Raw genomic sequence first — 16,469 nt, forward strand, 5'->3', positions numbered from 1 at the left:
TGTGATAGGGTGAAATAAAGTCATACAAGAAGGGAGGTGAGCTATGGACATAGAAATGCAAGGGTGAAGCAATCATGGAACTTGGTAATAGACTGGATCTGAGGAATAAGGCAATAGAAGAGCTTCAAAAGATATAAATGACGCTGCTCTGCTTTGCAGAGATGCTGGTAGAATAATAGTGAGGACAATGTATGACATGTGGCAAATTTTATTTTGATATCTTAGAGATTCCTTCATTGAACTAACAGTCTCTTCTTAAACTCCTTGGAGACATGTTATTAGAAAGATTAAATGAATAGGTGTTGGTAATTAAAGCCATGGTTTTATGCTATCAAAAGCTAACTATCATCAAAAGGCCTCCTAAATCACATTAATTTAGAAAAAGAAGAAGAAAAGGAAAAAAATAAATTAAGTCTAAAGATATTCCAAAATGTTTATTATGTTAACTTAACTTTCTAACTTGTGATTCTCTGGAAAAGCAGATGTAAGAATGCTATGGTTTTGTATTAATGAGGTTTAATTACTGTGTATAGAAACAGTAGGTTCACAGCCTTGAATGTGTATTAATATTGTATCTTTTATAAATAAAGAGCCTTGGGTTTAAGCACTGCCTGTTATTTAGAACATGATGCTTTTCTCTCAGCAAGTGGATTCATCATTGTTTTAAAAATTATTTTCCTCCTTTATTTTTCCATAGTCCTTGAGGAGAGAAAGCAATAAATGAAAAATGAGATGATTATCAATGAGATGATCACCTTAATCCATATAATTGAGAAATATGTAATTCTAACAAGGCTGAAACTGGAGACAGCAGTACATATTGCTACATTGTCATTGTAGTATTTCAGTATTTTAACTAATTTAAGTATTCATCAATGTTTATGTTCTTCCAGATTTTTCAAAGCATTAAGTCACAGATTTGTATCATTTACCTTTATTTGGAAGCTAAAATAACAAAGCTCAATTATAATATTATCTTACTTGTTTCTGTGGGAAAAGAAGTAATGATTACAAAAGAGTTTTATTATAATTAATGTTTCTGTTAAAATAGCACAGGGATGGGAAGGCTTTGGGAGGCCATTCCTGTTGTCCTTTCTATTCTTAAGACTTAATTTTTCTTAATATTGGTTATTTATGTTATTTATTTATTCATTCTTTTGTTAATTCATTAACTCAACCATTTAGCAAACAATTTTTGAGAATCTACTCTGCAAGAATTGAACTATATTGCATTCTATGAAACACAAAGAAGGACTATATGGAGCACTTGCTCTCTGGGAAGAAGTAGCTAACAATCAAAATATTGAGTATAAATATAGGATTTGAAAATCTAGTGTGTTGTGAGATACTGAATTGTCGATACAAGATATTACTATTTTTGTTAGATTCAGAGAAGAAAGAAAGCCATGTAGACATGAGTAGTCATTAAATGCTTCTTCAACTAAGTAGAATTTATGATTGGTTGTGAAAATGAAGGAGAATTTCTACAGGCCTAAATGAGCCCCTGATCCTCAGAACTTATGGTGACAGTATAAGCAAAAAGATATTTGGAATTGGGACTACTCAGTACATCAGCCTTATGGGAGAAGAAAGGTATCCTTAGGGAGGCATCAAAAGCTTTAAAAAATAGAATAATTATTATAAAGTTTAATTTTTGTTCAACAAATATTTATTTGATGATTACTATTGTCTAATAATACTGTAATCTGGGGCTATAGTACGTAATTTTTAGGAATGGTTTGAAGCTGTAGATCTCAAACTGGACCACTTTGTGGAAATACTGTAAAGGGCTTGCAATTTTATTTGGGCACCATGCGTTGTCTGTAGGGTATATAAATAATATGTCTTTCAAATCCATATCCATATTTATTATTTTCAAATGTGCGTACGTTTTGCTATTGCTGCCTTTTTTATTGCCTTTTTTAGCTCATGTATTGTTTTTCAAGCAACAGATCCAAAAGGTATTGGAGCTGGGTAGAGAATGTAGGATTCTTTCCCTTTGCGTCACGTTTTTATGTGGAGAGACATTGATTAGTTTAACTGAGCTTCTCTCTGTGCCTACTCACTCCTCAGGGGAGTTAATTGATTTGTAAATTTGGGAGCAGGAACTGAGCATGAGTCACTAATTCTCTTTGTGATCTTCTCACCTGCAGAGTATGAGCAGTTAAGTTTAGCTGTGAAGAACCTGCTCAGCCTGGGGAGACCTGCTGCTAGTACTCTATAGTTCTGAGATATACTAGTAGGAAACAGATACTGCCTGGCACCTAAGCTATATACTCTAGTATCTACTCTGTCATTAACTTAGTTGACATTTGAATCCATTTGCCTAAACCTTTTGTTTTATCCATGGCAAGCTACAGTCTCTGAGCCAAATCTGACACATTGCAGGCTAAATCTGGCCAAGTTTTTCCATTTACATATTGTGTGTAGTTTTATTGCTACAACAGCAGCACTGAGTAGTTGCAACAGACATCAATCATATGGGTTGAAAAGCCTAAAATATTTACTATCTGGCCCTTTACAGAAAAAATTTGTCAACCCGGAACTCTCATTTATAATTTGGGCAGAGAAGTCATTTATTGTACTCCCCAAATTACTAAATGAATCCCAACATTATTATATAGGGATTTGTTAAAATGTTGACTTTTAAAACATGTTTTATTATTCAAAATGGTAGAAACCCTTGGAGTCAGGAATGGGGGTTTGGTCGCTCTTCAAGTAACATGGGTATGAGCCAATGAAGTTTGAACTAGGTTGGTGATTATGGAAATAGAAAAGTAATACTGGGTTTAGGAGTTATTATGAAGTGAAAATTTTACAGAAGTTTATGTCTACTTTTTTACAGTAACAGTAAGCATGATGGAACAGGAGAAAGCAAAATGTCTCTAAGCGTTAAAGCCTAGATGACCGTGAACATCCTGGGAGCAGTTTATAATGTATTTCTTTATTGGTCTGCCTTGCCTCTGGCCCTTCCAGCTACACATTCACCACCATCAGGAGTAAAGGCTCCAAGCCTAGATACAGTAGTCACTCAGGACCTGTCACTGTTACCAACACTAAACGTTTGTAAATGCAACTTCAATGTCAATCCAGCATTGTATTCTTACGAACGTGGTGATGCTCTTTGTCTTCCCAATATTTAAGTTAGATTTCAGTATACATCTCATAGACACATGGTTTATCTCCTGGTTCCCTATACCTAGTTGTGAAGCCTGTTTACTTATGTATGTTTGAATATTCAGGTTTTTAGTTTATTTATTTGTCAGTGTGAATCCATTTTTATAATATTTTGTTTTCTGCCTCTTTCCAATAAAGAACATGAGGTGTTGGACTCCTCACATTGTAAAGAAATCCCTTCAAATAAATAACCTTGGTTCCTTTCTTTTCTTTTCTTCTCATTTTGACTGTAGTTAGTGCTTCCCTGACAGCGCATTCCTTAGATTTTTAGCCTCAAGATTATTTCACATGATGCAAGTGTCCTCTTTATCAACTTGTTATTGATGAATTACATTCTGTTTCTTTTTTTTTCTTTAACTATTTATTTTGATTTATGTAGATTATGTGGGTATTTTCTTGAGGATTCATATTGAGCTGATCCTTATTTAGTTTTACTTGGCATTTGGCATATTTTTAGTTGCACTTGTGCGTTTTATTGAGGAGATTATTTCTGGGATTTTACCATCTTCGATTTCACCTGGGGTATGCAAATTTCTACACAGAAATAAAAATCAAATTTCATTTATATTTAAAAAGGTATTATCACCTTCCTCAGATGGTATTTAGACTCGTGGAATTTTCTTTTTCTTTCTGAAAGTAACATGTAGATATAGTTTGCTTTTCAAAAAGATCAAGCAAAACAAATGAGGATATTGTGTCTTTCTCCAATTTTCATCACCAAGTTTTTAATCATTCCTTCCAGAAATATCCCATGCATATATTACATGTGTATATACTTTCTTTTTTGCACAGATGTGAACATACATTGCATATTATTCTTCCCTTTATTTGTCTCAGCTCACCATGTCAGTACCTATACATATATCCCATTTTTTTGAATGACTGAATAGTAGTAATGGCTATGTTTAATGAGCATTTAGAAACTTAGGCACTACACTAAGCACTTTTTAAAATTCCTTTCAATTTATTTCATTAATTTTGTTATTTCATTCATAACCACCACCAACCCTTGTAATAGATACTATTAGTATTCTAATCTTGCAAATGAGGAAACTGAGACTTTACCACGGCACGTTTGCCCAAAATGGCAGAGCTAGGATTCTGACATCATACTCTTTTTTAACTACTGTATTTTTCAAGTATCTTTCACCAGCCATCTCCATCAATATGACCTGGGATACTTGTAAAACATAGATCTTCAGGTTTACTCTCAGAGTGTCTGATGTAGTAAAAGTTGGGAGGAAGAGTCACAAATCTGAATTATTACCAATAATCCAAGAGGATTTTTTGTAGCGTAATATCTGAAGACCTCTGCATTGTACTACATTGTCTCCTTGTATGAATGATATTTATTTATAAACAGTATCTTAATGGTGAGTCTAAAAATAATTTCCAGTCTTTTAACATTATAAACAATGCTCCAATACACATCCTTACTAGTGCATTTTTATTTGTATTGGTGAGTTTAATTGTAGGAAAGAGTTCTAGAAGTAGAATTCCTGGATAAAAGAATATATGCATTTAAAATTTTGATACACTCTTGGGAATTTGATCAAGAACAGAGATAATCCTTTTCCCTGGTTAGTCCCTAGTTAATTATTAGTTATTCTCCTAGGAGTAAAGATTTTAGAACACCAAAAGAGATTAGTCAAAAGTTTTTTCAACCAGTTCCTTTTATATTTATTATTTATTTTACCCTGTATTAATTTGCTAGGGCTGCCTTAATAAAGTACCACTAACTTGGTGGCTTAAACAATGGAAATGTATTGTCTCAACAGTTATGAAGGCTAGCAGTGCAGAATCAAGGTGTGTGTAGGGTTGAGTCCTAAAGGCAGTGAGAGAGAATCTGTTCCATGCCTTTACCCTACCTAGCTTTTTGTAGTTTCCTGGCAATCTTTGACATTCCTTGGCTTGTGGCAGCATAACTCCAATCTCCATGTGGCATTCTCTTATGTACATGTCTGTCTCCAGATTTCTCCTTCTTTATTGGGACACCAGTCATTGGATTAGTGGCTCACCCTATGACTTCATCTTAATTGAACTAATCACATCTGCAACATCCTTATTTTCAAATAAGATCGTATTCTGAGGTACCGGGGACAGGACTTTGATACATGAATTTTGGGGAGACACAACTGAACCCATAACATATCCAGAGTAAAATTCATAGGTAGTACCTACACTGGTTTCTCAGCACTTTGCTGGTGAGATTTCTGCTGTGGTTTCAAATGTTTAATTGACACCTCCAACTTCAAAGTGGCTATACAAGAAAGATTTAACTAAGAATCAAGTTCCATGGACATTAATTGGTAACACTTTCCAAAAGGGAACAACATCCTGACACCCATTTATAATTTAGATGATTGAAATTGCTAAGATCTGATTACTTTTCTCATTCATGACACTAAGAAGCAAGCTTCCCACCACTTATTCTCCCTCCATTTCATTATTTAACAGAAACATTAAAAATAGCAAGTGTACATAATTTTTAGAAAGTAAGCGTGATAATTATGCATATAAGTGGTGCCTTGCAGTATCATTCTCCAGGAATAATAATGACAGTTTTTCAATCCCATCTGTTCCCAGGTGAAGGAAGAAAAATTTTAACATGACAAAAGTCTAAAAGTTGCTTTCTAAAGATCTCCTGTAATAATTGACAAATTAGCCTGAAAGAGGCTTATACCGATTCACACTTCAACTAATGGTATCCATTTTTTCAAACCCTCACTAACGCTGTGCATTACCTACAGCAACTTGATCAAGAATGGTATATGATGTTATTTTAATTTATATATATTTAATTATAAATGAGATCAAGTACTTGTTCACATAAGAAATTTCTGGCTATTTATCATGAATTGTTCCTATTCTTTGCCTACTTTTCCCCTTAGGTTTATGATCTCTTATCTCAACTTTTAATTTTCTTTATATAATAAAGATATTAGCCCTTTGTCATATGTGTCAAAGAGTTTTCTCAAATCTGTCACTTATCTTTTAATATTTGAAATCTTAGTGGCTTTATAGAAATTTAATATTTGTATGTACTCAAATTCATCAATCTTTTTCTCTGCAGTTCTGGTTATGTGTCTGGGTATGGCTCCTGGTCAAAAGTCATTCGTATTTTAAGATTATTATTACAAGTGTATTTATTTATATAAATATTTATGGAATTTATTTTGAAGTAAGAAAGGAAGTATTAATCCCGCTTTATTATTTCTTTACAAATGACAAGTCAGTTATCTCACTGGCAATTATTACATAATCCATTGTTTTCCTACTGATTTGAAATACCACCTTCATAATACAATAAATTTCTGCAAGCATTGGAGCTTCTTAAAAAAATTCTCTCTTCTATTGCCTTTCAATTATTGCACAAGAGCCATTTAAAATTTATTTAAATATCTGATAAAATCTGATCTCCACCCCCATTATTTTTCTCTTTTCAAATTGATACCTGGCTATTGCACACATTTCTTTTTCCAAATGTACTTTAGGATTACTTGCCAAGATCCAAGATGGAGTGGGAGGGAAATTTCTATTGCAATACTACAGCATTAAATTTAAGACTAAATGAAAGTAGAAAAATCACTATCTTGAAAACATTGAGTCATCATAATATAACAAGGTGTATTTTTCCATTGGAGTCCAATTTTCATGTTCTTCACTGAGCCTTTAATAATTTCTGTTGCATTTCTATGTGACGTCTTCTGCCGGTATTACTGCATTAGTTTCTTATTGCTGCAGTAACCAATTACCACAAACTTGGTGGCTTAAAAATACATAACTTTATTATTTTATAGTTCTGGACATCTAAAATGTTCCCACTGAGCTAAATTCATGGTGTTAGTAGGGCTGTATTCCCTTTGGAGCTTCTAGGGAAGAATCTATTTTCTTGTGTTTTCTATCTTCTATGAGCTTCACTCATTCCTTGGCTCATGGCTACCTTCCATCCTCAATGCCAGCAATGGTCAGTCAAATCCCTCATATTGTGTCATTCTGACACTGACTCTTTCCTCTTTCACTTATAAGTGGATAATCCAGGATGATCTCATGTCCAGATCTTTGACGTAATCACAACTGCAATGTCCCTTTTACAAGTATGATAATATTTTTGCAGATTCTGGGGATTAAGACACAGACATCTTTTCAAGGCAATCATTCTGCCTACCACCATTATCAATACTTCTTTCCCTAGGACTACCCTGCTGTCAATCATCATTCCCTCCCACTTAAAGTTTCTCCTTATTATTTTCTTATTTTTCCATATTTATATTGTAGTCTTTCTTACTTAAATGTCATTGTAAGTCATTAGAGTATACTGGGTATTACAAGACATGACAGAGCTGTAAGACCATTTCCAAAAGCTTTCATGTATTTTGAGTCATTTGGAATTGTGAGTCATCTCTAAGGATGAAAGAGTCATAAACTCACACTCCCTTGTGTCAGTATTACTTTTCAGAAAAAAGAATTCAGGGAACAGTGAAAGTAGGCAAGTAGATTATATCACATGCTAATACAATACTTCTATTCCCATTGTCTTATTTACCTACCGTCTTAAAACTCAGATAAGTCAAAATAATATCTTCTATTCTCAGAAGTTTTCTTGTGTTGATCGCATTAGACTTGATGTCCAGTGGCAGAGACCCTACTACCTGTTAAGCGGCCAATTCCATCCTGGGAAGCTCTAATTTTTAGAAAACTCATGTAGAGCTGAAATCTGTTTCTTTGTTATCATCTCACAGTCTGCACTATTTCTATCCCCCTAGAGATAGAGGACCATTCTTATCACCCTTCTGCTTTTCAAGTACTTGTGATACACGTTGCCCTGTACCTTTTCTTCTTCGATCTTTTCTCACATGACATGATACTCAACACTTTCCTTACCCATGTCCAGAGAAAACAGTCAACTTGGTCTTTGCACCTCCACAAATGTAGGCCTCAGTCCCAAGCTGAGTGCCCACGTATGGTGTCACTGCAGTGTGGGGTAAGCTGCTTCATTTTCCCCCATGTCTTTAACTGGTGTCTTACACTCTGACTCATTCTGTTAGCTGTAATTCCCAGTTCTTTTCTCATGATATTGCTAATCTCTGTACCCCCATACAGAATTTTCACAACTCATTTCTGTACTGAACAATTGGACTTCATATTTAGTCACTAATAAACAATTTGTGATTCACATTCAAGGCTCCATTTTACCGAGTCTAGCAAACTTGGGCTCAGTTTACATATTTAGCCTCTATCTTTATTCTAATGCCTGGTTTCAGGATCCCAGAATTGTTTGTGTGCTCGATTTTTTTAAAAATAGTAGCACACATAAAACTATGTTCTCTACATTAGTCTTTGTCAGCTCTCTTCTGAGGGACTGTAATCCTGCCCCTGGATCCTAAACAGGTCCCTAAGGCCTTGAAAGCCTAAGTTCACAGCCAAGTTAAAAAAAAAAAAAAAAAAGAAGCCTAAGTTCAAAGTCTATAAACTTTGACTTGTTAGACTTAGCCTACCACTGATGATTTTACACTTTTATAGAAACACAGTGTAAACAACATGTGAAAATATGTTATGTAGACTTTTAATCGCTAATGTTTATTTTTCTTGGGTGGAGCGTAATGTTCTATGAATTTATTCAGTGTTTTCAGTGTGCATCTTTTTGAAGAAGTAGTATTTGCTCCACCTGTTGCACAATCAACTGCAGCAGGTAGGACAAAGCCAATTAAGTAAGTCTAAGCATCAAAGACAGACATTTGCTCAGACGCTGTCAATTTAGGCTTTCAAGGCCTTAGGGACCTGTTTAGGATTCAGGGGCAGGATTATAGTCCCTCGGAAGAGAGCTGGCAAAGACTAATGTAGAGAACACAGTCTTATGCGTGCTACTATTAAAAACAAAAAAAAGTCGAGCACAGAAATAATTCCGGGATCCTGAAACCAGGCATTAGATTCAAGATAGAGGCTAAATATCCAAATTGGAGCCCGAGTTTGCTAGACTCGGTAAAATGGAGCCTTGAATGTGAGTCACAAATTGTTGGGTCACAGTTCTTTTAATCCCACTGGTCCATTACCAGGATTTACTATCAAGGGTATGTTGGCACTTAATGCATAAATCAAAATCCAGATTTCCCACTGTAAGAAAGACAGCTTGCAAAGGCTACAAAGTTGGCAGGGCTAGATAACCCAGTAATGTACAGAGTTTCTTCTTCCCCTTAGTTCTGGCAATAAAGATCTTGTCATAGTCCTTTTTATCTGTGATGCAATAGCATGAACACTAGATTTGGTGTCACAAGACCTCAGTTGGACCCCTGCATTCCACTAACCAGATGCTTACTATTGGACAAGTCACTGAATAATTCCAAGCCTTAGTTTCTGGATAGGAATAATAGTAACATTGGTAGGAATATTGTGGGGGCTAAATAAGAATCATCTGGGTAAATGAAATACTATTTGCTTTGCGGACTGTAAAACACTTCACAAATAGAAATTACTATTCTTCTTACAGTAATTTGTATCCATGATAGTTTATGAATGATATTGTTTCAGATTCATTTATTCGACAAATGTTTATTAAGGGCATACTGTACAAAAAAGATGGCCATGGTCCTTGCCTCTATGGTTCTTTAATTCTAGTGAAAGATGCAGGCTTTAAAATGCCAACTGAAATATTAATTATTTTATGTATTCTTTTTTTAGCATATATTCATAGAATCCTATTATGAACATGGCACTTTGCTAGGTGCTAGAAAAACATGCCTTTAGAAATCTTACCTTATAGATTAGTGAGATTATGTTTAACCTTTGTTTATTCTTCCTGATTTTGTTATTTTAATGAGTTTACTATCTGAATCATTAATGCATTTGATGATCATTAAATCATTCAGCATGGAAACTCTTGAGATATTATGAGAGACCTTATTAAACGTTTAAAAAAGAATCAGTATATTCTATGACCAGAGGATTTTATGATTCTCTCAAAGTTATGATGAAAGGAAATGATTTTATTTTGACGTGACTTACTATCAGTAACTTCAAGCTAGTGTTTGAAAGTGAATTACTTGGGAGAAAAGCAGGACTGGAGGTGAGGAAAATAGTATGGAAATTGTTCTAGCAGTTCAAGTGAGATACAGTGATGACCTGGAGTAGGGTGGTAGCAGGGGTAGAAAGAAATTAATGTGTTTAAGATATAATTCAGTGATGAAGTATGGGGTTTGTGGATTAATTTGGCAGGACACTGAGGAAGAATAAGAATTGAGGAATAGCCCTCAGGTTGTGTGAGTGGCTAGTGTATGGAAGTACTGTTTACTGACTGGAAACAAAGGAGAAGGAATGATTTGAGAAGTTGACAAAATGTTTAAAGATTTTTAAAAAAATCAACATGAGGATAATCATGATTGCTTTAACAAAGATAAATAGGAGAGAAATATCCTACTAGATAGTAAAAATAATTTTAAGACTTCAATAATCAAGAGTGTGGTTCTCATACTAAAATAGATCGACATATGGAACCAATTAGAAAATCCAGAAACAGATTCAATTATATGTAAACATATGGTATATACTTATTTTCAAAGAATGCTATTGCAAAAGAAATAGTTGAACATGTAAACACATGTAAAAGTAAAACATTAAAATTTCAAACAATAGGATTAACTAAATAATTTATAACCATGTACATATTGGGATTTAATCTTAAATGTATCATGTAGATATATATATATTTGTCATTGAAACTTATTTACAAGACATTATTAGAAGTAAATATCAGATTACAAAACATTACCTACAATGTTGTTACATATTTATGCATAATATCTTCATATAAAATTTACAGACAATCTCTTGAACCTCCATCCCACTTTGGGTGGGAAAATACAATGCCCTGCTGAAGATTTCTGTAGACTCTACAGGGTATCTAATCTTAATACTCATGATCACCTCTTGCTGCAAATTACTTTTTGTGTAGTACTTTTGATTTCATTCATTTTTCTCATCTTGTGGCTATACTTGACTCTCTGCCCCATGACTACTGGAATAGGTAACATACCCTGGTTATTTGTACCAAGAGACTTTATTCAGAAATATTCCTAACCATGATTTTCTTAATAACAAAACATCTGGGAAATGTTTAAAAATCCACCGTCAGAAGAATCTATAAATGAAATGTGGTATAAAGTGGATTCTTATACCACATTGAAAATAAATGAAACCCAGATACATAATATTGATTGAAAAAATTGGTAGAAGAACCACTGGTAAGAAAGCATTTTATACCATGCTTAAGAAGTTTAAAGGCGTATAGTACAAAACAATTTATTCTTTATGGATACTTATATATATAGTTAAATTTTAACAACAGTCTAGGGAATTATAAATACAAAGTTCAGAACAAGATTGAGCTTTGGTTGGGGAGGGTCGATATTGGGGTTGGAAAGGGGAACATGGGTGGGAGGGGGCAGGTTTCAATGGTAATGTTTTATCTCTTAAACAGAGTGGTGGGCACACAAGGATTCATTTTATTATTTTATTATCTCACATATCCATCCCCTTTTGAGAGTTGCTTGTCAGGTATCTTGCTTAATGCCCTTCTTTTTTGACAATATGAAATATTTGATGACAAAAGCATAGTTTCGCCATCTTTGTTTTACCATCTCCTTCCTTGGGGCTGTCACTTTCCATAAGGAAACTGTGTACTACAGATTTTTATTTCAATGAAAACTGATGGTTCTTCCTTAGGAAGCAGAAAATGATGCACTTCATTATTGTTTAAAATATTCTTTTAGTCTCCCTTGCACATACCCACATGTCCACACACACATTTACACAGGGAAGCACTCAGGGATGATATCCCAAAATGTTACTATTAATTATCTGAGCGTACTGGATTCAATGTGACTTTTTTCCTCTTTCTTTATATTTTCTAATATTTCTCTAATAAATATATATACTTTTTTTTTTAAAGGGGAAAGCAAACTAACTCATCCTGTGTGGTTAAATTTCAGAGTATTTTTCAAGGCCTTTAAAATCCTCATAATTCTTTATAAACATAGTAGAATTCCAGCTTAACCAAATCCATGAAGAATGGCTGTTCTAATTAATTTAATTTTAGGATGAACTATGATTTAACTTAGAAGCTCTTTTCTTCATAGACTATACAATCTTATTGTCATAGTTCCAGTTTTTCCACTTTTGAAAAGCAAAGCAATAAACAACAGTAATAATAATAACCAAACTGAAAAGCAAAGAAAATTACATCTTAAAAAGGCATAATCATTTCCTTAACTGGTAGTTAGATTTATTAAAAAGGACATTAGAGATTGTTCAGTTGATCAATAAATATTTAGTGAGCACCCACTGCGTGGCAGGATCTCTATTAGATTCTGGGGATAGAATGATGAGCAAGACAAATTCCAGGCTTCACGGAGTTGACAGTCATCTGGTATATTCACTGGACAATGTGTTCTGCTGAAAGATTTCAGTTGCTTTCTAGTGCTATTTTTTAGCTAATTGTTATATAAGTGAATTTTTATATTATAAGATAAGCAATGTTATTAATTCATAGAAAGTTTTTTTTTGTATTAACTCAAATTTTCCCTTGTTGACTTAATAAACATTGGTCTTTGCCTGTAAGAACTTGAGAATCAATCTACCATAGCAACCTCCCCTTTTCCCCACTTTGTGGGATAGTTTTTAAGGAGGTAGCCTTTCAAATAGGGTGAGAATACTGTTATGCTGCTTCTCTGGGATAGGACACTGCAGTTCCTTTCATCATTTCTTCTGTGACATGGTTTTTAAATCATATACCACCCTGATTGCTTTCCTCTGGACACTTTCTATTTTGTCACCCTTTGTTGTTAAAAATAAATTACTTCCAATTTCCTGCTTTCAGTAGAGTAGAGTGAACATAATTGACTCTTTGATGTGTGAGGGTCTGGTATAGTCTGAAAGCAATTACACTGACCTTGAATACTTATTATCTGTACTGTAAATATCATTATAGGAGAAAATAGGAGCTTGTGCTAAATCTTTACCAACCCATGGATACATGTATATCTTGGAAGATTTTTTGAAAATAGTTTATTTTTTTCTTATTTGTCTTTTTCTTTTGATAGTGCATTATACCTTATAAAGGTAACAAATATCAAAACCAAAAAATGATTAATAGTGAAATTCATCCTAACAGATAATCTGTTTTTTTCTCTAGTCAACTGAAGTTGCTGAGAGCAAGGATTATCTTATTAGTTTTTAAAAATCTCTAGCACTTAGCACAGTCCTAGATATATATGCTGATGTCCAATAAATATTTGTTGACCAATTTAATGCCTTTGCAAGAAATTAAGATCTCATAAAATGAAATAAATTCCAATTTTTAGAATATATAGAACTTATTTAGAATATATAAATAAATTCCAATTTTTAGAATATATTGAATCAATAATATAGAATTAGACCTTAATTTTATCCTATCCTGAAAACAGTAACCATTATATATTTATTAAGAGTATTCACAAAGAAAAATACTAGTGTTTGTGTGGGAATACTTTTACTTATAAATGATGGGAAACCCAATTAGCAATGGCTCAAATAATAAGAACTTTATTATTTACTTAAGAAGCCTGGAGAAACTGGCCCTGGGGCTCTTTGAGTAGCTCAGTGATATCATCAAGGTCCGAGGTTAGCTTTATCCTTCTGTTGCCGCTCTTGGCCTGTTACCTTTTTGATTTTAGCTTCATTGCCTTATGGTTACAACATGCCTGCCCCAGCTCCAGACATCAAAACTGCATCCAGAGAGAGGAATCTGAGGATGGCCAAGGCTCTGAAATAGCCTCCTTGCATTTCTTTTCTGTGGGTAAAAATATTCCCCTTATATATAACTAGCCAAAATTGAGTTGTATGGCTATCTCAAGAAAGCAGACAAAGGAATAGTTTTGGGAATGACTGTTGGTTAAACAACAGTATATGCCAGAACTAGAATATAGATATATATTATAAAAATAGATCATGAAGTTCACTAGTTTAGTGGTAAATTCAGGGGAACCAAGTTGTAAAGACCCTACTAAAGAGATCACTGATAATATTGGGATAACATGATTATTCTAACAGATGAATCATTACCTCTCGATCACTTTTGGTAGAACTGATGAGCCCAGTTATCTTTTCCAGCTTTTGTAAATTAGACAAGCTGTATCTTTATCACAAAACTGTTTTTGTTTTTTCTCTTTCCTTTCAGGAGTCCTATCCAAAGAAGAGGAATTACACTATGGAAATTGTACCATCTACTTCTCTGGATACGTTTTCTTCAGAAAACGAGAATTTTCTATGTGACCTCACGGACACGGCAGTTACAAAGAAACCTTGCTCCTTAGAAATTGCAAGAGCTCCTACCCCAAGGGCTGGTAATATTCTTACTCACAATTCTATTTGCATGCTTATATATGTGAAGACATATCATTAATATTTTTATTTTCCACAATAATTTCAAAATGAAAGTTCCCCAATATAACCACAATAAGCTTTGTATTTATTTTATTTTTTTACATTTTGAAGTAAGCGCAGGTAAGGTTTTGATATGAAGTCTCTTAACTTCGTGGTAAGAGCTCTCATGGGAGCAGTTCTGCCTTCGTGAAGGCACTTTGAAACCTCTTCATGGTAAAAAATCTTCTAGACCAGACACAAAGCTTTGGGTCCTTCAGGACTTCGTAACAGATTTGGTAGCAAGAGTCTTTTAATATATTTTTCTGTATCCTATCTGTTTTTAGGTTATCAAAGTCTACTCAGCTACCTTGTATATTTTATATCTTCTATGGTATTTTCAGATCCATTATTTTATTTATTTGCATTATTAACCAGGGAACAAGGCAAACAAATATTTTGCCCATTTGACTGATAAGGTGATTGGAGCTAGTTGTCTTATTTACGATCAATACATGGTGGGGCCTTTGCTCAAACATGAGTGTTTGACTACTATCATATTTGCTTACTGTTACTTCACCACCACGTCTAAGAAAGAGGCAGGATACATGGAAACTAATGAGGGAGGAAAATCTCAAGTGGATGGTCAACATACTCAGTGCTGCAAAGGATCTGTGAGAGAAGTTCTGGAGAGGCTTTTTTTTTTTTTTTTTGGTTTGACAATCTAATTGCTGCTTATCTTTGAAAAGTAAGTTTTAGAGGTGTTATGGTAAAATGGTAAAATGGTATAACATCCAGATTTCTGGATGTTATAGTGAGACGTGGGAAATGGGAAATAAGGAAATGGGAGTGGAGGATACAGGTTATCCTTTCAAGATTTAAAGAAGAACTATATGATAACATGAGAAGAAAGAGGTACAAGGGAGAAATAGCTAGTTTATTTTAGAATAAGTAAGCTTTGGTCAAGTTTAGAGGTTGGAAGAATTTGCTGGTGGAGAGCAAGAGACTGAAGATAAAGAATAAGAAAAGAGAACAGAATAGGTAGAAGTTAATACTGAGCTAGTCTAAGAAAACACAGACATTGCTTTTCCCAGAGAGAAGAATAGAGCATTGCTATGAATACAGAGAAGTTCTGAAATATGTATTTCCAAATGGACTGAATTTCTGGGTTTAGATAAAAGATCATTGGCTAAAAAGAAGAGCTAGATCTTGAGAAGGGTTAAAGTCAGAAATTCTATTTTAGATAATACCCTAAAGAATTGTTATAGAAGTGACCAAATAGGTTTTTGAGAAGTGAAAACTGTAGGCTAGTGTGTTGTATGAATCATAAGCCTACAGAAAGAAGATTTTTAAGATGAGGTAAGAGTATAATAATGAAAATAGTTAAAATGTATTAAGCATTTACTATGTGTCAGATACTGTTCTAAGTGTTCTATATAGATTATTTCATATAATTCTTACAATGCTGTAAGGTAATAATACCACTATTCCCATTTTACTGATGAAGAAATTGAGGCACTGAAATATTAGGGAACTTCCCATGGTTGCACATTACTAAGGTGTGGATCTGGGACTTAAACTTGGTTTGTCCAATTTGCTCTTAAACCCTGCTGAATTATGGTAGGGGATGAAGTAGTGTAGAAATTGTGAACCAGTTACTGAAACCCTCAAAAAATGTGGAGGTATAACTGAAAGTCCACATATGATAACAATAAAATCAGAAAAAGAATGTTACAGTAGGACAGCGTAATCTTCAGAGAGGCAGCGCTTTTTGGATGAAGGCACAAGAATAGTGGTCCAGAAGCAGTCATGGAGAGTATAGACCATGCTGATCCCAAACTATGGGAGTTGATAAGAATGAAAAATCTGTCATCTGAGAGACCATGGGGAAAATTGTG

General features: G+C 33.9%; 1 protein-coding gene across 12 annotated transcripts in view; it reads left to right on the forward strand.

Moving 5' to 3' along the window:
- Positions 1–16,469, forward strand: part of ANKS1B (ankyrin repeat and sterile alpha motif domain containing 1B) — a 915,638-nt gene that overhangs the window by 267,929 nt on the left and 631,240 nt on the right. For all 12 annotated transcript variants that reach the window (XM_081058249.1, XM_081058238.1, XM_081058246.1 and 9 more), the window contains one exon: positions 14,390–14,555. In XM_081058249.1, the coding sequence (XP_080914375.1) occupies positions 14,390–14,555 (166 nt within the window). The remainder of the gene's footprint in view (positions 1–14,389; positions 14,556–16,469) is intronic.

Source organism: Rhinolophus hipposideros (assembly GCF_964194185.1).
Source record: "Rhinolophus hipposideros genome assembly, chromosome: 9".
Lineage (NCBI taxonomy): Eukaryota > Metazoa > Chordata > Mammalia > Chiroptera > Rhinolophidae > Rhinolophus > Rhinolophus hipposideros.